Raw genomic sequence first — 21630 nt, 5'->3', positions numbered from 1 at the left:
AATTATGAAGGTAAAAACAAATTCTGCACAATCAAATGAACTCAGTGGGGAATACTGCTTTGGACATAATTTAGTGGTTCTATATTAAAAATTAAAAGTTTTCCAGCTAAAATGCAGCTAACGTCCTATTTCACTGCGCGCTACCACAAGAAAACCAAAACAACCCTCTAAAGCTGAGTAAAGTGCTAGAAAATGAACAATCTTATCGACAAATTAGTTGTTTCTATCAGTCTCTGCCACTTTCAGCGGTGACAAATTGATCTTGAAAAGCATGAGAGCTAAAACCAAACGTTGGAAATCTACAACTGAATATGCAGTCGGTGTGCGTTACAAGGGGGCATAACACTTTAGCTTTTCTCCGTGAATCCACTTCATTCTCTCTCTCTCTCTCTCTCTCCCCCTCTCTCTGACGGGAATGAAGAGAGAGAGACCGGAGCGGGGCAAAGCAGAGATTAAAAAGAAGAGGGAGAGGAGGAAGGAGGGGTGAAAGACTGGCTGGCACTGTTCCACTGGAGAGCTCCTGTGAGCGAAAAGAAAGAAGGAAAGAAAAAACGAAGCAAGGGGAAAAAAAAACGCTTACAAACCCCCCTCGGCTTTCTCTTTCTCCCTTCATCCCACTCTCTCGTCGCCTCCCCCCCCCCCTCCCTCTCCTTCTCCCTTTTCCCCCCTGGCTTCCTTCTCTCCTCCTCCTCCTCCTCCTCTCCCTCCTCCCTCCTTTCTTTCTTTCACTCCTCGGCTGTTTTGAGAACCGAGTCCTCTCCCAGGATCTTGCAGAGTTCGTTGAGGCGGTGCTGCATCTCGGGGATGCCGGCCAGCTGGGCCTCCAGCCGCTGTTTCTCCTCGGTGAAGGAGAGGCGCGTCGCCGTGTCCAGCTGCTCGAAGCGCCAGCCTCCCTCCCCGTCGAACTGCAGCAGGTGGGTGTGGTACTTCCTGGTGGCGGAGAGGAAGCGTTAGCGCTGTAAGTGGTGAAGTACAAGCTGGGGAAACTGTGATCTCCAGCCTCAAACAACTACCAACAGGAACAAAAATATAAATCTAATTATATTTTCAGAAAGGTATTCAATTCTGTTTTTTGTTTTCTTTAAAAGACCTTATCTTCATATAACTTGCATCAGTTTGATACGATTTACTAGGGGTATACTATAGATTTACATCATAAAGCTTTATGTCAGGCTAAAAAAGTGAGTAAAAAAGTTTCTCCATTGCCACACATGATAGAATGGGAAAAAAATGAGGTGAAATGAATTCAAAATGTGAAACAATAATACATTTCCTTAGGTTTTGAATAGATTAGATTAGATTAGATTAGATTAGATTAGATTAGATTAGAATAGAATAGAATAGAATAGAATAGAATAGAATAGAATCAATCCCCTTTGATCTTTGCCATTAAATAGAATATAATATGCTCAAAACGTATCTGCTCATGGTACTGTAAGGCGCTTTGGATAAAAGCGTCCACCAAATGGCCGATGTCATCCACCAAATGAGAGATGTAGAATAGAATAGAATAGAATAGAATAGAATAGAATAGACTGTTTTCTCAGTCGGGTGTGTGTTACCAGAGGGAGGGTCTGTGTGTAATGGACAGCAGGGAGATTCCAGAGTCCTTGGCAGCCTGGAAGATCTTTCCCTCCACGTCGATGCTCACAGCGCTGGTACACTCATCCAACAAGGCGTATTTAGGCCTGAAATACACAGAGAAAACAGTATTAGTAACTACTATACGTCCAAAATGTCGTATTTAGGCCTGAAATACACAGAGAAAACAGTATTAGTAACTACTATCCATCCAAAATGTTGTATTTAGGCCTGAAATACACAGAGAAAACAGTATTAGTAACTACTATCCATCCAAAATGTTGTATTTAGGCCTGAAATACACAGAGAAAACAGTATTAGTAACTACTATACGTCCAAAATGTCGTATTTAGGCCTGAAATACACAGAGAAAACAGTATTAGTAACTACTATCCATCCAAAATGTTGTATTTAGGCCTGAAATACACAGAGAAAACAGTATTAGTAACTACTATCCATCCAAAATGTTGTATTTAGGCCTGAAATACACAGAGAAAACAGTATTAGTAACTACTATCCATCCAAAAGGTTGTATTTAGGTCTGAAATACACAGGGAAAATAGTATTAGTAACTACTATACATCCAACAAGGAGTATTTAGGCCTGAAATACACAGGGGAAAAGGAACTGGCAGTTACTCGTCATCCAATTGGTCATAAATCAGAACATTTTACACATTATGATTGGGCTGTAAATGGCTGTTCATTCAAATAACTAGCAGCCACCTCACTGTACTACTGACTGATAAGCTACTGTTTGCTAACTGATTGCTAGCTGCAGCAGCGATGGTGTTGTACCAGTAGGTGGAGCATACAGCTCTGTTAGACTAACTAAAGCTAAACTGAAGCTGTGGTTACATTTTCATTTCTAACTACAGACTTTTTTCTTGGTTTTTTAATGCTAACAGATAATGTACAGACTCCAGCCAGGTTATGAACTAGGGCTGCAACTAACGATTATTTTCATTGTCGATTAATCTGTCGATTATTTTCTCAATTAATCGATCAGTTGTTTGGTCTACAAAATGTCAGAAAATGGTGAAAAATGTGGATCAGTGTTTCCCAAAGCCCAAGATGACGTCCTCAAATGTCTTGTTTTGTCCACAACCCAAAGATATTCAGTTTACTGTCATAGAGGAGTAAAGAAACCAGAAAATATTCACATTTAAGAAGCTGGAATCAGAGAATTTTGACGTATTTTTCTTAAAAAATTACTCAAACCGATTAATCGATTATCAAAATAGTTGGCGATTAATTTAATAGTTGACAACTAATCGATTAATCGATTAATCCTTGCAGCTCTATTATGAACACGTAAAATGATCACCATAATTAAAGTGATACTGTACTTTGGTTGGGCATGTTTGCTTTTTAGTGCACAAACCTCAATATGAGCACTTGAACTGACAACCATCAATACTGCTACCACTTTGATAAACCTTGTCTAAAAATCAAACACGTACAAACATAAAGTAGGCTTCAGTATTATAATTTGATATTATTTGATTCTACTTTTCAGGAAGTAATTTTGGCGTCTTTACATTTATCGATATTGAGATTTTGGATAAAAAAAGGCAGACTGCTGCTGGGGACAGAGGATCCCCAGGACAGCTAATGTTGGAGGTTAACCGCTGCAGCTACAGTAACTGGCTAATGTGGGACTAATCCTCTGTCAAGTGTCTGATGGTAATCTAGCACCACTGTAAAGGCAGACGGCAGTGAGCGTGTTTCTTCTTACTTGTGGTAGAACATGCGGGCCATGCCCATCCTCTGCTTCTCGCCCCCTGACAGCACGTCCTTCCAGTCCAGCTCCGCATCCCAGCCTGGGAAAACAACACACAGTCCCAACCTCAAAACTCCAGCTAGTATAGGCCGATACTGATATTTTTGGATTTTTGATAGCCGATATTTGGTGCTAATATTCTTTAAATATGACCATTTTCATTTCATTTTCCCCAGAATTGTATTCTTATCAGGGTGGAAAGCCTCTGAAACAGCATTTACACCATCATGGGACACTAAAACTCTCCATTGAAGCCCAGACTATTGAAAATTCATTAGGTGGGTTAGCAGTTCCTTAAGGCAGGGGGATCCACTGCACCTATTCAATGGTAGGGGGAAATCTGGGATACATTACTGCCTTTAAATGAAGAATTCATAAAAAAAAAAAACATTCTGAACCATTACATGAATAAATGAAACATCAAAATAAAATAAAATAAAATTGCACTGCAGGTGTTTTCTTGTAGCTGTTGTCATGGAGGTGGACGGCACTGACTGGCTGGTATCCAATATTTGATAAAAGGTCTAACCGGTCTAGCCCTACTGTACTGCTGTATCACTTCACTGGTTAACAAACGAGGAAATGAACAAATTATTTTACAATGACAAAAATGTAGTTTCCTCACTGTGGGTAATTGTTGGAAAGGTGCCAGTTCCCTGTGAAATATACTAGCCCGCCAAGCTTCACACCTGAAACACACCAAACGACTTCTGTCCTTGTCGATTACGTTGTCTTGCATGTGTGTCTGGGTCCGCGTGTGAGTGTGTGTGTGTGTGTGTGAGTCCATTTGTGTGTGATCAGAGCCCTTCCCCACATTCAAACACTGCAGCCATTCATACATTTAACCCTCTTGGGGCACTAAGCTTTGAACAGTAGTTAGTTCAGAACAATAGGTCTGTTTGTTTGGCAATGAGAGGAGAGTGGCTGCCAATTAGCCATAGACTCAAATTTAGTCAATGCAAATAATACCAAAGTGCATGAGATCAAACCACTGCCAGAGAAAGCAGACATAGCCTTGGCTGTTTGATCGCAAAACACCACATAACTCTGAAATTGTGTAATGCAATCTGTGAAGGGAATGCTATTAAATAAAAAAAAAATCTCTATATGTTATTTCTTTGGTCCAGTCAGTATTTGTGAGGATGAAGTCTTTCCCAAAGCCAGAAACCAATGAACTAAGACACACGCGTGATGTCATTAAAGGAAAAATCCACCCTAACTGTAATACTGTTGGAAAAGCAGCTATTGTTGATGTACCTTGCATTTCTGGGTCCATTTTCTTGTTTGCTGGTGGATTTTGTTTATTATATCACGCTACATTGGAGTTTAATAGCAGAAAAATCTAAAATATCAACGGTAAAAATATCAAGCCTCAATAGACCAGAATGCAATGCAGCTACAAGATGTGTTGCATTCTATGTAAGGGCAACTCTCACTTTTTCCCAACTTTCACTCTCATGCTCTTACTGTGCTACCACTATTGTTCTCTCCACCTACATGTATAACCTGCAGTTGAACGGAAAAAGTGCACGCCCCTTCTCTGGGGGGTTGTTGAAAGGCATTCTGGGAAATGTAGGAAACCACTAACTGAAGTAGAAGTAGACGAGGCAGGTTGAGGGATAGATTGATCACATCTAACAGTGTAAGAGCATCTGAGGGTGAAATTTGCCTTTAATATGTAAAATCTTGTGCTGCTCCATAGACCATGAATGGGAGACTTTTGCGGATTTTGTGGACTTCTCACCCATCTCAAAATCTGACCCATATCCCCCATCCTCGCTTGAAACACACAGTCCCACCTCTCTGAAAGTCCTACCTCCCTCTCTGGTGACGATGTGGTTGAGGTTGACTATATCCAAGATGGCCTCCAGGTCCTTGTCGCTCAGGCCTCTGGCGGCCATGTCCTCCACCGAGTCCGGGTAGATCACCTGGTCCCGCAGCGTTCCGATGGACATGTAGGGCCTGGGGAAACACACACACACACACATTTAGATATACGAGAACACACACACAGGAATAGCCAGAGAGTTTCGTTTCTTTTAATGTTTTGGTTGTGCTTGTTGTTTATGTGTGTGTGTGTCTGTACACTCCAAATACAGGACACATGTTTGACCTTATCCACTGGACCTTTCCTTGTTGACCTCTCATTTCATTAAGTGCTCCAGACACTGAAGAACAGCAGGTGTGTGTGTACAAAGGGACACCACTTTCAGACACTTTAAGAAACAAATGCTTAAAAATAAAGGCATCTATTGTGCTTCTGCTGTTATCTATTGTAGGGTAGTGTATTGGGTTCTGTTACAGCTGCCAGGTGGGTGGCTGTCTCATCCCGTGTATAAAATATTCACCGCACCACAGGAGGGAGTCGGCTGAGTTTGCACCTCTAAGCCGCCCTGGGTAAGATTACCGTTTAAGGTTTATCGTAGATGAGTTTGGTTCAGTTCAGTTCAGTTCAGTTCAGTTCAGTTCAGTTCAGTTAACCTCTTCTTCCCTGCCGGCCCCGCCACTGGGTCCATCATTACAAACACAGGTTACACGGCCAAGCTTTGTTCAAACCCACAGAACTTTATTTTAAATTCTAGTCAAGATAACAAGTTTTCCAAAGACACCAAATATGTCATGCTGAATTACAAGGAAATGTGTATATAATGATGCACAAACATCTACATTTTTTTCCATTCGATGTAATGGTGCAGCCATAAAAACATGGTGTCTTGTATTTAAATATTTCATTCAATATCAGCAGCTAGAGCTTCAAGAAAGCGTTGGAACGAGCAGATACAGAATATGGATGTGACATTGTTGTACAGTTAGGAATTCTTTTTTTCTAACTTTGAAGCTACTTAAGGAGAAATTTAACGGTAAAGTCAGGAAAAGTCAGTGTTCAAGGGGTTAAAGGAATAGCTTTTAGCAGTTTGTGCCTTTGGTCAACCCATTACTTGACAAGAACAAAGACACCAAAATCTCCCATGCTAAAACTTACGCATACACATGTTGAGTGATAGTAGGCGACTAGCATTATCTCAAAAGTGAGAAAATTAGAACTTGTATGTGGTTAAGTCTGGGTTTTTTTTTTTGGAGGAAGTTGGTAAACTTTACACAAAATGATACAAAAATAACATACTGTTTTGAACTATCTGGTACTACTTTCCCTGTTTCTACAGGAAGAGAAGGTGGTGGGTAATGGGAGATTCTGTACAGCTAAAAATCACTACACAGCGGATGAATACATGGTTGCTCAACTGAAATAGTTCCAAAAGTAAACCTGGCTACATCAGCTATACTGAGTTAATGATATTTCTTTTTTATTTATTCATGAATCTACAGGTAATGTAAACACTTTTTATTACTAAACAGTCAGCCGTCTTACTTTGGTTGATGCTAGTCGCCTACTATCACTCCACATAGTGCATGCTAAAGTGTTAGCATGGAGTCCTGGAGCAAAGGATCAACTGGGGACACATGGGTGATTTTGGTGTCTATGCTCGGTCACACTTGATGTGGATAATCCGATGATGATACCAACTTATTATCAAGTGACTACAGTAGAATAGTAATACTATTGTCAATGATGACACAGTAAAGTCTCAGAGATCTTTCCCCTTGTGGTCTTTTAATTGGAAACTGACTCAGTTACCTAATTTCCCCACAGGGATCAATAATTCATAATCAAAATAATCAATAAATATCTTAATTCCTGGGGTTATTTGATCTTTTTTGGAGCCAATCAGACTGACTGCTCTTGCACTCCTACAATAATAAAGCAAAGGGATAATTGTAAGTAACTGAACGGATTTGAACAGCTAATCAAGCCTGGTCTGGATGGTAAATATTTCACTGTGGCCAGAGCTCTGGTTTCCCTCCAACACACACACACAGGTCCTGTTACAATGGATTAGATTACCAGCAGTGTTCACCGTTACAATGATCAAATCCTAGAGAGCACTGTTTCATAACACCTCACTGCTGCGGGATAGCGTGAGAAATGTGTGTGTGTGTGTGTGTGTGTGACAGTGGGTGTGTTTATTTACATGTGGCTGTTTGTACACGCCTTTTCTGTGTGTGCATGCTTGTGTATTCGTGCGTCTGTGGTTTTGTGCGTGTGTTCACTGTTTACCTCTGAGGGATGTAGAACATATGTTGTGGAGACGGTTTGTGCAGCTGGCCGCCGTAGACGGGCCACAGGCCGCTCAGGATCCTGAACAGGGAGCTCTTCCCACAGCCGTTCGGCCCGGTGATCAATAGGTGCATGCTCTCCTCCACCTGTAACAGAGAGACACTTTATTAATCCCTCTGGAGCGGAGTCAGGCCTCAGTCTGACTAAGATATTGCCTAGTGAAGATAAAGAGATGCTCGAGAAGCAATTCAAAAGCATTAAGATAAGAAATAATGAATAAATAAATAAAAGTATGTAGCTTTGGGAGTTTGACCAAATACAACACCATCTATGCTGAGTGTACAAAACATTAAGAACACCAGTAACACTTGACTTGTTCACAAGTGCTTTGTGATACATTACAAGCAGATTATAAACCCATTATAAGTAAGTTTTCTTACAATGTAATCATCAGACAAACACCAGAAAATTATATTTGGTTTAATATCACACCCTTAAGCATACAGTTGCCCCATAAATTATTCAACCCCCTAATTGTTTTTGCACACCGGGTTTATTGTATCATGCTCTAATTACAATAATTATCATACACTTACAATGTGCTGATAATGTGGTTATGATACTTCATGATGCCTTCTGAGCACCACCTCAAGTTTACTGAACCATCTGGTATTTCCATAAAATAAACTATAAAGTAGTTCCAGGTGATGTAGATGAAGGCAAGGAGGTTTCATAAAGATTTATAAGCCACGAGACAAATGAAACAAATGCTGTGCAAAATTTTGACATTTGAACTGATTGGAAAGAGTCATTTAAATCCTCCTTCAGCGTTGATCTGTGATTGCCAGTGCCACAACCTGCATCTCTCCAGCACATTACAGTAGCCAACAGCCTGAAGGGAGAAAGGGTGTTGATACGTAGGAAATGTGGCTGTTTCTTAATGAGCCCTCTGAGGAATTATGAATACTAATAAACTCCACACAGACCAAAACCCTCAGGAGTCTGACGGGGAACATCTGAAACTCTGAACACCTGATAATCTGCTGGTTCATGTGTATGCACTGCAATATACACTGCTTAAATATATTTAGCACCTCGCCTGACTGATATGAATCAAACAGAAGAGACAACAGTAGAATTCCTTAGAACAAGAACGGCAGAGTAGATTAGAGCAGAACAGGGAAGAGTAGAGTTTGATGCAGGAGAGTTGAGTGGAGATTAAAGCTAATTAGAGCAGTGTACAGTGAAGTAAAGAGGAGCAGAGCAAAATACAGTAGAGCAGAGGAGAGGAGATAAGAATAAAGTGGAGAAGAGAGGAGCAGAATTGAATCGAGCGAGAATCGAGAGTAGAGCAAAGGAAAGTAAGTATGTAAAGTAAGTAAAACTTAATTTATATAGCTGCTTTTTAAAACACAGTTTACAAAGTGCTTCACAAAGAGAGAATAAAAAGAAAGAAATGACATGAAAGAACTAAAAGGACACACGTAATAAAACAACTTTAAGAAAAAAATACGCAAAAATAAAGTAAAACACATGCAACATTGAATATTTACAACATTGTCATGAAAAGGCCAGCCTATAGAAGTGGGTTTTTAGGAGCTGCTTAAAAGAGTCAGCAGACCTGGCTGATCTAAGGGCCAGTCTCCCTTAGTTTTGAGTCTGGGACTGGGGATGACTGGCAGACCTCGACCGGAGGACCTATATAAAGTCAGCAGCTCACAAATATAATCAGAGGCCATGCCGTTCAAGACCTTGTAGGTGATTAAAAGAATCTTAAAATTTATTCTAAACTTGGCGGGCAGCCAGCACAGTGAGGCGAGAATAGGGGTCATGCGGGTCTTACGGTTAGTCCTAGTTATAACTCTGGCTGTCGCATTCTGGACCAGTTGAAGCTGAGCCAAGGCTGCCTGGCTAAGGCAGGAGAACAAGGCATTGCAATAATCTCAATGTGAGAAAATGAATACATAAAGTAGTCGTTCCAGATCTTTGACTGACAGTACTGATCTGATTTTTAACCAGCTTGTTAATATGATGATCAAAGTTCATATGATGGTCAAAAATAACAATCAGGGCCAATAACAAGGACCTCAGTTCTGTCTGGGTTTAGCTGCAGAAAGTCAAAAGTAAAAAAAAAAAGTCCTTAATAGCACCCAAGCAGTCATGGAGTTTGATAAGATTGCATAAATTATTGAGTTTAACAGATAAGTACAGCTGGGTATCGTCAGCGTAACAATGATAAGAGATACAACCGAACAGTGCATTAGATAAAACAGTATAGAGTAGAGCAGTATAATGGAGTAAAATAGAGTAGAGTAGAAGAGAGTAGTGTAGCGGTGTAGAGATGTCTCACCTTAAAGTTCAGGCTGGACACTACTACATCTCCATTAGGTGTGATAATTGGGACGTTCTCACACACGATGCCATTGTCCACATCTATCACTTTACCTAGGGAGAGAGAGAGAGAGAGAGAGAGAGAGAGAGAGAGATTATTTAGTCAGTATCAGTTAAATCATATGGTACAAAGTATGGCCCAACAGATTTTCCATGTGTGGTAAATGAATATAACCCATATAGTTAAGCAACAGGCTGATGTGTAATGAGGCCTTTCCCCACTTCAACACCGTCTATCAGTGTTCAAATCAGGGCATCTGAGCCATGTTGGACTGGGATCACACAACAGCCATTTGACCCAGATGGACATGGAGATCCACCACATCACCAGAGACTCTCTCTCTCTCTCTCTGCTAGGGTATAAGCTTATATATGGATGGGATAATAACCCTGCAGCAGGAATTATAAGGGTTAAATATACCACTTTCCTTAGCTCTTATTTTATTTATTTCCCTCTCTTACGGGATCATTGTAGGGTCACAGGAGTATTTCCACGACGCTATGGATCTGACCCTTGACCTCTTTACTCATTGTAAGTTGCTCTGGATAAGAGTGGCAGCTACATGCATAACATTCAAATGTAAATATAAATGGTTTCTGAGAAGTTAAACGGTGGTATGTAGCCTGTTTCCAATTGCAGGAAGACTCTCTAAGACGATATGACGATGAAATGATTTTGACAGGCGATTAACCGATCCCAAGCTTCGACTTTTTTTTTCTTGATGCTACAATTTTTGGGCATTTTTGCTTTTATTTGACAGTATTCCAACCCAGGATCGACTTCCTGCTTTCCTTATCAATTATTTGTTGTGATAGCTGGCTAAACTTGTTCCAGCCAGCAGGAGATGTCAAACTTTCTCCAACATAGCAACAGTAACCAAGGGTGGGCAGAGCTTGGGATTGGACATTGTCTGTTTCACTCTCTCAATCTATTGTCACAGAGAGACAGAGTGTGTGTGTGTGTGTGTGTGTGCGCATCAGTGTATTCCCACCCTTGATCTCCAGCGGTCCGTCGATGTGCATCTCCGGCTTGCTCCTCTTCTCCTCTCCCGTTGTGGCGGACAGGGAGGAGCGCTTGTAAACGCCCCTCTGCACCTCCCCGAACACCAGGAACATGTTGTGGACACGCGCCGTGTAGCCCGCCAGCTCTGTGACCTGTGCAGACAAACACACGGGGTCAGAGGTCATTCCCTGGGGCAGAGATAGGGGGAAGGTTAGTGTGTCCCAGCAGAGGATTAGACTGTGGTACAGGTCACTGTCATGGCCATGTGCTCGTAAAAGTCTGTGTGTCATAAAACGGAGTATAGAGAATACACACGTGCCGAACAGGTGTGTATGCTGTTGGCTTGATTCTAATCTCTTAATGTTGTGTGTGTTTTGCTGTGTTTCTTTTGTTTAGGGAGCACAGAGTGAAATTAGACACACCCACACACACACACACACACACACACACACATTGACAGAGATTTGAAATCTTGAGGGCGAGAGAGAAGGATATGTAATGGCCTCTGATAGGAGAGCTTGGACTGTCAATAGAGCAACCTTGGAAAGACAGAGAGAATGAAAAAGTGTGTGTGTGTGTGTGTGTGTGTGTGTGCGTGCGTGTGTGTGTGTGTGCGTGTGTCACACATGCCTTGGTACCAGGGGAACTCTTTCATCAACCTCCCCTGTTGGTATTTCTAGGAAAATGACTCAGCCTGCACCGGCTTATTGTGGCTTGCTAAACCTACACAATCTCATAAAATGTGCTGCAACATCCTGAGAAGACCAGTAATAATAATTTCCATAATGGCTGAAAATGCTGTTAAACTTCATGGTTAGAGTGCTGTGCAGTCAAGACAAGCAAACCCATGGACACAAATAAAACTTCAGATGTCAATATAAATGATAATGCAGAAGAAGATGACATTTTGTTCAGCAATTAATAGGATCTATGTGTCCAAATAGGCCAAAATTCTTAAAAAAAAGGAGGGGAAAAAACTGAAAGATCACCTCCTCACTTTGGCTTTAGTGCTGCACCCTGCAGGGAGGCAATGCAGGCTGTTGACACAGCTTGTTCATATTAAACAACAAACAGCATTTCTGGGAATTGGCTTCACAGACACCCTATGGGGGCTGCAGGGAGACGGGGAATGGGAATAAGACTGGAGATGTGACTGGCTCAAGAAGAGAAAAAAAACACATGAAGTCTTTCAGGAGGGATGGAGGGGTGTGGAGAGAGGGGGGTGACTGTGTTTAGCAGGACTCTCATAGGAAATATACGTTATTATTATGAAACAGGATTCATGACACTGAAAACAAGCGTACATATGTCCCATTATTCTAGCTCAGTAGTCTCATTTACCAAGGAATCTACTGCCAAATTTGAATATAGGCATTTAAAAATACATTTCAGCTACACAGGAGACAACACTGATGTTGTTTGACAGGCATTCAGCTCTTACATTTGGAAATATTGAAAAATGAAGCCCTGTACCATTTAACGTGATGACAAACACCTGTTTCAAATAAAAAAACCCAACCGAAATGGTGGAGTGAATATGGAGGAATATTTCCCCATCTTTTTTCAATAAGGATCTAAGGATACATTCATTCAATAAGGATCTAAGGATACAAAATGAGGTGACACAACAGTGTTTGCCACGTCTCTTTGTCTGCTTGTCAGTGGGTCTGTGTCTCTCCTCCTAGATATCTTCAGAACTGTTCAAGATAGATCCAGGAGCGACTGCTCAGTGGGGCAAGTGGGACTAGAAGGGCTTAGCCGCTGGCGGGCCGTCTGGCTGCATTGTTTGAGAGTGAAATAATGCATCCAGAGATAGTCGAGTGGTTACACACACACACACACACACACACACACACATACACACACACCCACACCCCTCTGGAACCACACGTGTGCCCCAACTGGCCTGAGATGAAATCGTGCCTTCCTGTGTCTACATTAATGTTGACACAGTCTACCTCTCTGCTTCCCTACTGTCTAAATAAAGAATAAAATACTAGAGGTGAGTAGACAGCAGTTTGAAGACAGGCTAGTGCTCATTGTATAACATGAGCTGATGCAAACAAACTTTTTGTGTGACTACTTTTGTCGGTCTGGGACAGTCGGTGTGAGTGTTTTGTGTTGGGCTGTGGTTTAATGCCAGAGAGAGAGAGAATGAGACACAGAGGGGGGGGGGGGGGGGGGGGGGTGAGAGAGAGAGAAAGAGAGAGAGACAGAGGGAAAGTGAGAAAGAGGGATACAGAGGGAAGCGCTGGCTGAAAGATCAACAGATGGAGGATTATTCACAGCTAGGTTAAGCCCTGAGAGAAGGAGCCCTGGCTGGTCAAAACACACACACACACACACACACACACACACACACACACACACACACACATACACACCAGGTTTCACTGCTGGCTGACCTACAGCGGCATCAGAGTGATTAGTAGATGTGTAAAACCCACATTCTGTCTTGATTCTATCTTCAGGAATCAATGTCTATTAATCCTATTTCTTCATTATCTGTATGTTAAGGGAAGGGCAGTTCCATTAAATTAAACCAGAAACCAGAACCTAAGACTTGACTCTGTTGCCATATCAAAATATTGATAAAGAAATATAATCCCGCACACTGTCTACACTTCCATAATACTTCATTGTGACGTTTCAGTCATAGGACCTTCATCAGGCAAACACGGATGTTTGGCTGATGAATTATTATGCATTATTATCATTGCATTATTATCATGTATTATCATCTCAGTATCTGCCTTGTTGGTCTTTGTCCTATGCACCTGTCACTCAAAGAGTTTTAGGTGTGCAAAATTACTTTTTTCTTTCTTTCATCATCAAAATATAAAATCTGAAGTTGCCTCTATGGAATGAACTGGAAACAGTGGTAACTGTGACTGTGAGAGGAGCCAATGGGATTCTCTGGGGTTAAAGGTACATCTTTTCTGATTGAGAACACTATTAGAAGATACAAACTCATTTCTTTTGGTGTGTCATTCAGCTTCACATTCATTCACAGTGACTCAAAATACAGGCCCATTTTGCTCTTATATTCATAAACAATAGTAATGTTAAACAAACTTCTATGAACCTTGGTATTTACCAGTACACAGGATCTGATGTAACTATCCCTTATGCCATTTTGAAGGAATTGTTCACCCCGACAATTATGCTGTAAAAATTATGCTGTAAAAAGATGGCTCAAGGAGCCATCTTTTTACAGCATAATTGTGCATCAAATAATAATTGTGCATCAAATTTCTCAAAACAGGTAATAAATAATGTAATAATAATAATAATAATAATAATAATAATAATAATAATAATAATAATAATAATATCATCATAAATAGCTAATTGACCTTTGGACCCACAGTACAATTGTTTGGCTACCAAACTCTTGGATTATGCTGCATGATCTGTCTGGAGAAATATGATGGACATTTTCTGCTTTTTTCAACTTCAATAGTTTGGTAGATGGAACTACAGGGGCTAACAGTCTGTGTGTTTGGTTTTCGTACAAACGTCGGTGGAGTTACAACTGATATGGGGGTGAGTTAACATGAGCACCTACATGGAAACCTGGCTTGGCTGTTAGGGGAAGAGGTGGGTGGTAGATGTAGGAGTGAGTGGTCACTGAGCTAAACATGAAATACATTTGATGCTTGTGTTTTCGCTGCTGCATACGCTCGATCCTTGCAACAACAGATGAGTCAATCGAAAATTACTTCCGTCTGATGAAAGAATATAAACAAAGCCAATCCTTATTCCAGAGTGGGATAAAAAACAGGCCTGGGTCAAAAGCAAGAAACTCATAGCAGAGCTTACAAAATGAATAGTTGCACAGATGTCTTACCAAACTAACACTAGCTGGTACATGTCATGGGGCCATCTGACCAGTCACACACACACACACACACACACACACACAGTACACTGTCATAATAGGCAGGCAGAGTGTTTGGAGGCGTAAACGGGGCATACTGCCTTAGGAATGTGCTCCATGCCTGCTGCCTGTTTAGTTGCCACACACACACACACACACACACACATACACACACACACACACACAATCACCAGACTCTGCAAGCAGAGGCATGCTACTGTACATCCAGCACTGTACTCAACACACACACCCTGATCATAGCTTGTGGCTGAATGCAGGAGATGTGAATTTTCATCCCCTCAGGAAAATATTTTGTGGCAGAGTCTCTCACAGCAACAAAATACAAGTCGGGATGATCTGCTGTGCCAAAAACTCGCACATTAATGAAATAAAAGTCAAACTCCCTTTGATTTCCTGAATTTTTGTGACAAATTGAGACTGGTTCGTTTTTTTCTACAATTTCACAGGAGTTTGAACTGCTCATTGAAGTGTTTTCTATTTATCAATGGAGTCAAGCTTTTGTGTTTTGGCACTGCGTGTTCACATTATGGCGTGAGCGGAGGCTAGATAATGGACTTTAAGACTATAAAGTGAAATTTGTCAGAAGTGAGTCATGTGTAAGGAAGCAGACAACAACCTCCGCTCCATTTAAAAAAAAAAGTTTCAATTCCTTTTCTTCACCACAGGGACAAACACATTCTTGTGCACAGTCAGATGTTCATTGACAGTCATAGACAGACTATGCAGTTTCACCTGCCCCTTGCTTAAGTACATGTTACCAAGGGAATTACTGGATAGAATGAACCACAACATCCCAAAACATGGGTGGGCATATGATCACAAGTACACACAAATACAAACCAGCTGCACTGCAATACAGCTCCACAAAAAAACCCCTTTGCAGCCAAATCCTCTTATAGACCTCAAAATGCAGCCAAAGAGAAAATGCATGAATGGGCCTTGCTATTTTTTTTTTTTTTTTTTGGATTAAAATGCAACGAGAGATCAGGGATTTGGGCCTCAATGAACAAGGCCATTCATTCAGCGATTTGTTTCTGTATTTTTGTGCAATCTCGACACTAAATTCCTGTGCATGCATGGTGATAGGTTTCACATGAGAGAAAGGAAAAGTGAGAGATGAATATATCCATCATTCAGTCTACATCTATCCATCCATCCATCTGTTCACCCACCCACCCACTCATCCATCCAAACACTAACCAACCCACTGACCCAGTCATCCATCCTTACACATCTGTCCATCATGTGTCTATTTGAAACTCTGACGAATCATCTTTTTTTAGAAATAAGATGCAACAATCATATCAAAATTACATCAGTGTTGTTATGGGGGGAATTCAGCTCTTCATGTTGCCTTGTTTGGCCCTCGATTGGAAAACAACCTGTTGTTTCTTGTTCACTGTCTGGCAGTATTTACAAAAAGTAAGAGTACTGACATATGATATATTTTCACTTTCACTGTTTACTTTGAATGCAATGTCGACTAATTCCCAGGTGCCTGGCGAGTCCCAGAAATTTCCCCTACTGTCTTGACACATTAGTAATAACTGGGGAGTAGGAATGCAAATATTTGACAAAACAAGACTAAGAGTCTAACTTCTGTGCAATTGCTTCTTCAGTGCTTAAAAGAATATTCAAAAATATGTGTTGGGGATAAGATGTGGATACTTCAGATTTGCTCTGTTTGAATAAAAATAAAAAGCAGTTAGAGACACTTCGCTCTCTAACTGCAAAGAAATATGGCAGCCTCTTTTGATTTGGAATTTGCAACAGTCAGCATTGCCATAGATTTGTGGATCAACTGTGCAGCCCGACTGGGTAGAGTCATGTAAGGCTTAGCATGCACGGTCCTCACCTCTTTGTAGGAGGACATGATCCTCTCGATGGCGTCGGCCGCCGAGGCCAAGAGGTTACGGGCGGTGGTGAAAGCCTCCGTCCTCTCGCTCACCATCACATGCGGCTGACCGTCTGCTGTTTCTGGAGGAGAGAGAGAGAGAGACAGAGAGAGAGAGAGAGAGAGCGAGAGAGAGCACTGGTTTACATAGGATAGTGATACCACTGCCATTGCCTTTGTGAGGGAAATGTAACAGAAACACTGCTCCGATTCTGCTCAGAGTTGCTATCAAGATCTGTTCACAAGGCAAGGGATTCAAAAGGACTCAAACTTCCCATTTGGGTTCTGCTGTGTGTCTGAAAGTCTGCTTCTTCTCTGCCTGTTGACACCATATTTCTACATGTGTGCCTGTGTGTGTTATAGGCAAAAAACGAACGCGTTTCAGCTAGAAGCCATCACCAGCGTAATCAAAACAGCAGAAATGGCCATTTATATAGACGGTGGTGAGGTTCAAACACCAACCAGAAAAGAGAATAAATAATTGCATAATAGGATCCATCTGTGAATGAACTGCCCAGATACAGCCTCTCCTAATGAAGGTGGTGTGACCACAATAATCAGAAAAACAATGATGGCTTCTAGCTGAAACGTGTTCGTTTTTGGCCCATAATAAATAAGAAGATTATTGTTCTGTGAGTGCCGGTGTTCTGTTTGTTTTGATCCTTGCCACAACCGTGCACCCGATACATTGTTTAAGATTTGGAGCTTTTTATTGTGCCTGTGTGTGTTACCACGGAGATGCCGCGGTTGTCTGAGCATCAGAAAGGACAGTAGTGTTGAGGCCCTGATCAGCAAAACAAAGGGAATCAACCACAGTTCTGTTATCCAATTTAAATGCCAGTAGGGAAGTGTGGGAGGCAGCTACTGTTTTCACACATGCTAACCAGCTCTTGTTAGAGTAAGCAGTAGTTGTTGACTTGGAGATGCTAATAGCCCCCATCTGTACTGTGAAACATGCTTACACCACAGAATGAAGCAGGCAGCAATTACAATGGCAGTCAAAACGGCTTAGGTCTACACATATAGATATAGATATTGGCAAGGGACATGGATATTACATAATGGATGTTGTATTAGAAACAGACTAAACCAGGTAAAGAACCAAACTGAGGCTCCTCGGGATAAAACAGATGCCTATCTCCAAATTGACATTTTTAGCCAAGTTTCTAGCACAGAGATTGCTCTCTTGACGATTACTGACCACCTCCTCCTTGCTGCTGATAAAAGCATAAATTATACTTCTGCATCAAATTGCCGCCATAGCTACAGCGTAGGTGCAAGCATTTACGGTTCTGCGTCTGTGATTCTATGCATAGACCACCGAAACACTAGTGTCTCACGCTTTGTTAACACGGAAGTAATAACAGAAGAAGTAGTAGTGTTTACATTCTCTGAAACTCATGTTCTAGGAAATTTCTCACCACGAATTCAGTGACATCTGGTAATCTTTATATTTCGGAGATGAGGCGTCCTACAAATGAATATATTTGCAAACCTCCTCAGCTAGTCTCTCTGCTATCTGCTCCATTTGTCTTCGCTATCTGCAGACATCAACCGGATACAGGTAGACAGAAATATGAAGCGGGCCAATCACAGTTCTTGCGGTCTTGCGTTCGTCCTATGTGTAGTTTCATTTTGGGCCTATTAGGTCATTCCTAATACAACATCTCAAATGCGGTGTTCCACAAGGGTCTATCCTAGGGCCTCTATATTATTCTCCATTTACATGTTTCTGCTTGGTGAGAAAAACAAAAGTGTGCTCCCAACCCAAAGTGGATTTAACTAACTCTTTGATATGAAAATGTTTGGGAACCTCTGCTCTAACCGACGGTCTCCGTACCGTTGTCAGCGTAGCCGGTGGCTGTGATGATCGGCACGGCCACGATGATAAGCCCACTGCTGCTCCACACATACTTCATGAGGAACTGCTCGATCATGATGTACCAGAGACGCTTGGACAGGATCAGGTTCATCTGTTCGGCCAGAGCCCGGTAGCACTTCTGCAGCTGGCGCATCTCCACCTGCCAGGGAGAGTATGTTATAGTACAGCAGCAGTATAGTATTCAATCCTCATGCATGTTTTATTTATACATGTCATGCAATCTCGTGTGGGATGGGTCACACTGAACAAATATGAAACCATTAATTTCATCTCAGCTAAACACTGGAGGACTTGCCACTAATTTGCCTGATTGCAGTGCAGTCTCCATGCTAATTACATTGTTGTTAAACACTACGCTATATCCTGTTACAATTTTGTTACTCTTTGTGGTTACTCAGGATAATATACAATGTGTCATGTTGTGTTATCAGAGGATTCAAGTTATGGGAATGGGAATAGCTTATAGCCAGGGAAGTGCAGTGGAGGGTCCCACGCAAATTCAGTTTACTTAGCACTTTTTTTTACTTGCAGTATAGTTTACCCACCTGTTTAGACTCACATCAATCTTATAATGTAAATTCAAAGTATCATAGTAAGTAACATCTAACTAACTGATAGACTGTATATGAGAATAGGGACTTTTAATGGAGAAACCATCATTTCATGATTTGATGATATATATTTGCACTGGTGGTTGTTGGCCTCATGATGATCAAAACAGGAAATTGTAGTTTATTTACCCCTATATTACTGTCTATAGCTACTGTATAATGCACGACTGTATTTTATATGCATATGCCATCCAGCCATTTATACCTTGTGCCCCCCGTAGAAAGCTATTTCCTCCGCATTAGCAATAATCCTGGAGTGCACATAGCGCAGGTAGCCTTTCCTGTGGGCCTCCTCGGCCACTAGCTTGCCAAATTTGGGCGAGCAGGCCCGGAGGACCTTAGCCGTGGCGAAGACCACCAGCCCGGCCAGGAGGGTCGGCCCGGAGGCGTTGGCCCCCCTGGACCGGGCGGTCTGGATCAGCGTGTAGGCGGTCAGCATCACGTCCAGGATGGGCTTGGTGAGATTGGAGTAGAGATGGGCCACGGACTGGGAGAACATCATCACGTCCTCGGTGAGAGACTGGTCCGGGTTGGCGAGCCTCCCGTCCATGTTGCTGACCTTATAGTAGGTCTGGTCGGTGAAGTAGGTCCGGTACGCGTGGTTCACCAGCCGGGTGCGGAAGGCCAGCGCCAGTTTGCACTCCAGGTACCGGATGGCGCTGTTGACGAATGTGGCCGGTATGGCGATGAGGAGCCATTTGAACAACTGGAGGATGAATGTCCTGGGTTTCTTCTCGACAATCGTTTTGACAATCTTGCCATCCAAACTGGCGACGTAAATAGACAGAAACGTCCTGGATATCAGCGCCACTGAGTGCAAAGAGAGCAAACCGAGCTCTCTGGACACAAGCTTGGGGAAGAGGATTTTGCCAAGTTCAAGAATCTGCTTGAAAAATTCCGCATTTACACCCGGGGATATCTTCTTGTGATTCGGCGCGTCACTCAGTGATTTTACCGAACAAGTAGAGCCGTTTTCCGCTTTCGGAACTCGGGGATTATTCCTGCAATCTTTCCTTTTGCTGATCTGCTTGTAGATGATGGGGTACAGCGTTTTCACACCGTAGGCAGCAGCCGCAAGAAACACGGCTCGCTTCGCCGCAGTCGTGCGGTCCCATCTCACTTTGGACGCCGCATCGATGATATTGGACATTTTTCAAACTGTTAGTCGTCTCTGCTAATAATCCTTACAACTCCCATCCCGAATATCCGACACCGCATTGAGATAAAACAGGAGAAAGTCCTCTGATGGTATTGATGTGGAGAGAGCCAGATACATGTACCGCTACATCCTGCTCTTTTTGTACTGCTGTCAAGTTAGGAAGAATATAAAAGGCACGACTTCCGGTCCGCGTTTTCAAAAATAAAACCTCTATTGGCGAACATGAGTTGCAACTTTTTGAGTAATACAAACCCGTAGTTTAACTTAATTTTGCAGTAGCTTGTTGGTAGGTCAAATCATTTCAAAATTGGGAAGTATTTTTGGTAGTTTATTACTGTTTTGTCATTTTGAACTGTTTTGAACAGAAAATAAGGAAATTGCTTTGTTTCATCTTTTTATTTAATTTGTCATATTTTTAATTGCTGCCACTCGTGTATTGATTCAACCTCCTTTCTGTAAGTTTATATTCATACAGTTTACATAACCTCTACTTGTTCTGTGAGGAACCCAAACTAAGTTGTTTAGTTTACGTCAAGAGTCAAGACTCTCTGGCAGACAGGTGTGTGAGTGAAAATGAAGGAATGATGGACATACAAAGTTAACAAAACTATACTGCTCTTAAGGGTACTTCAACATCTTCTAAAACAACGTAAAACTATACAAAGCAGCTTCCCGAGGCCTATGAAAGAGGCCATACGTTTTACGCTTTTATTTTGAAGGCAAAGTCGCCTAACTTCCGGTTTTATTGTTGCTGACTCTACTCTACTTGACGCCATTGATTTCCGTCATTACGCTTTCGCAGTGGGTTTTTTCATTGTTCACGCCCCCGGAAAGAGACGATTGGTTGCGTGATGGACGTATGCAAATTAGCCTGTACTGTACTTTAACTGTACCCTTGTGTTTTCAAAGATATAAGGTAGTACATTAACTTACTTTTATACCACAGTAATAAGCGCGGAGTCAAATGCATGGAGTTTAGGAATGTATCATGTCTAATATAATGTCGCCAGAGCCAAGAACCATTTCTCGATGTTATTATACAAAGCTTGTAATAAGATATTTATAAACGTGGTTATAAACACGTCTACAGAGTGGCGCGTGGGCAGAAGAGTTTGAGCAACAGCAACAGCTAACGTTAGCTAACCTGCTAAAGAACAAATTATAACTACTGTGTTTGTTTGTTTTGTTTTCATAGAAACTCCTCTAAGTGTCTACTCTGAACTGAAGCTTATTTTGTCTTCTTGATAGTTAACAGTCCTTGAAAATGAATTGGGTTGGCGGTTCAAGGTAAGACGGAGAGACTTAACGG

General features: G+C 41.7%; 1 protein-coding gene across 2 annotated transcripts; it reads right to left on the bottom strand.

Moving 5' to 3' along the window:
- Window positions 1–725: 725 nt before the first annotated feature.
- On the bottom strand, window positions 726–20427 carry LOC139640092 (ATP-binding cassette sub-family D member 2-like). Of its 2 annotated transcripts, XM_071514258.1 has the most exons (10): window positions 19368–20427; window positions 18510–18690; window positions 16631–16752; window positions 10864–11026; window positions 9831–9925; window positions 7481–7626; window positions 5180–5325; window positions 3319–3403; window positions 1563–1688; window positions 726–930 (listed from the first exon to the last, which is right to left on the bottom strand). In XM_071514258.1, exons 1-10 carry the CDS (start codon window positions 20310–20312, stop codon window positions 726–728), a joined length of 2214 nt encoding a protein of 737 aa, XP_071370359.1. In that variant the 5' UTR covers window positions 20313–20427. The 2 variants fall into 2 exon arrangements, with proteins under 2 accessions (XP_071370359.1, XP_071370360.1); XM_071514259.1 differs by lacking the exon at window positions 726–930 and having other exon boundaries at window positions 1559–1688; window positions 16631–16746.
- Window positions 20428–21630: the final 1203 nt, after the last annotated feature.

This window comes from Centroberyx affinis, unplaced genomic scaffold, assembly GCF_046629955.1.
Source record: "Centroberyx affinis isolate AG114_WGS23_722 - 3 ecotype Tasmania unplaced genomic scaffold, CSIRO-AGI_Caff_v1 ptg008327l_1, whole genome shotgun sequence".
NCBI lineage: Eukaryota > Metazoa > Chordata > Actinopteri > Beryciformes > Berycidae > Centroberyx > Centroberyx affinis.
Note: the sequence above shows the minus strand (reverse complement) of the source record. Positions and strands in the feature narration are given on the sequence as shown.

What these genes read in the sequence shown, in the direction of transcription:
- LOC139640092 (XM_071514258.1), bottom strand. Translation starts at nt 20,312, where the DNA reads ATGTCCAATATCATCGATGCGGCGTCCAAAGTGAGATGGGACCGCACG. An exon ending in CGGACCGCTGGAGATCAAGG is followed by an intron (nt 9,926 to 10,863) that starts GTGGGAATACAC and finishes CTCTCTCCCTAG; the next exon opens with GTAAAGTGATAGATGTGGAC. An exon ending in ATGTTCTACATCCCTCAGAG is followed by an intron (nt 5,326 to 7,480) that starts GTAAACAGTGAA and finishes GTGTTTCCCCAG; the next exon opens with GCCCTACATGTCCATCGGAA.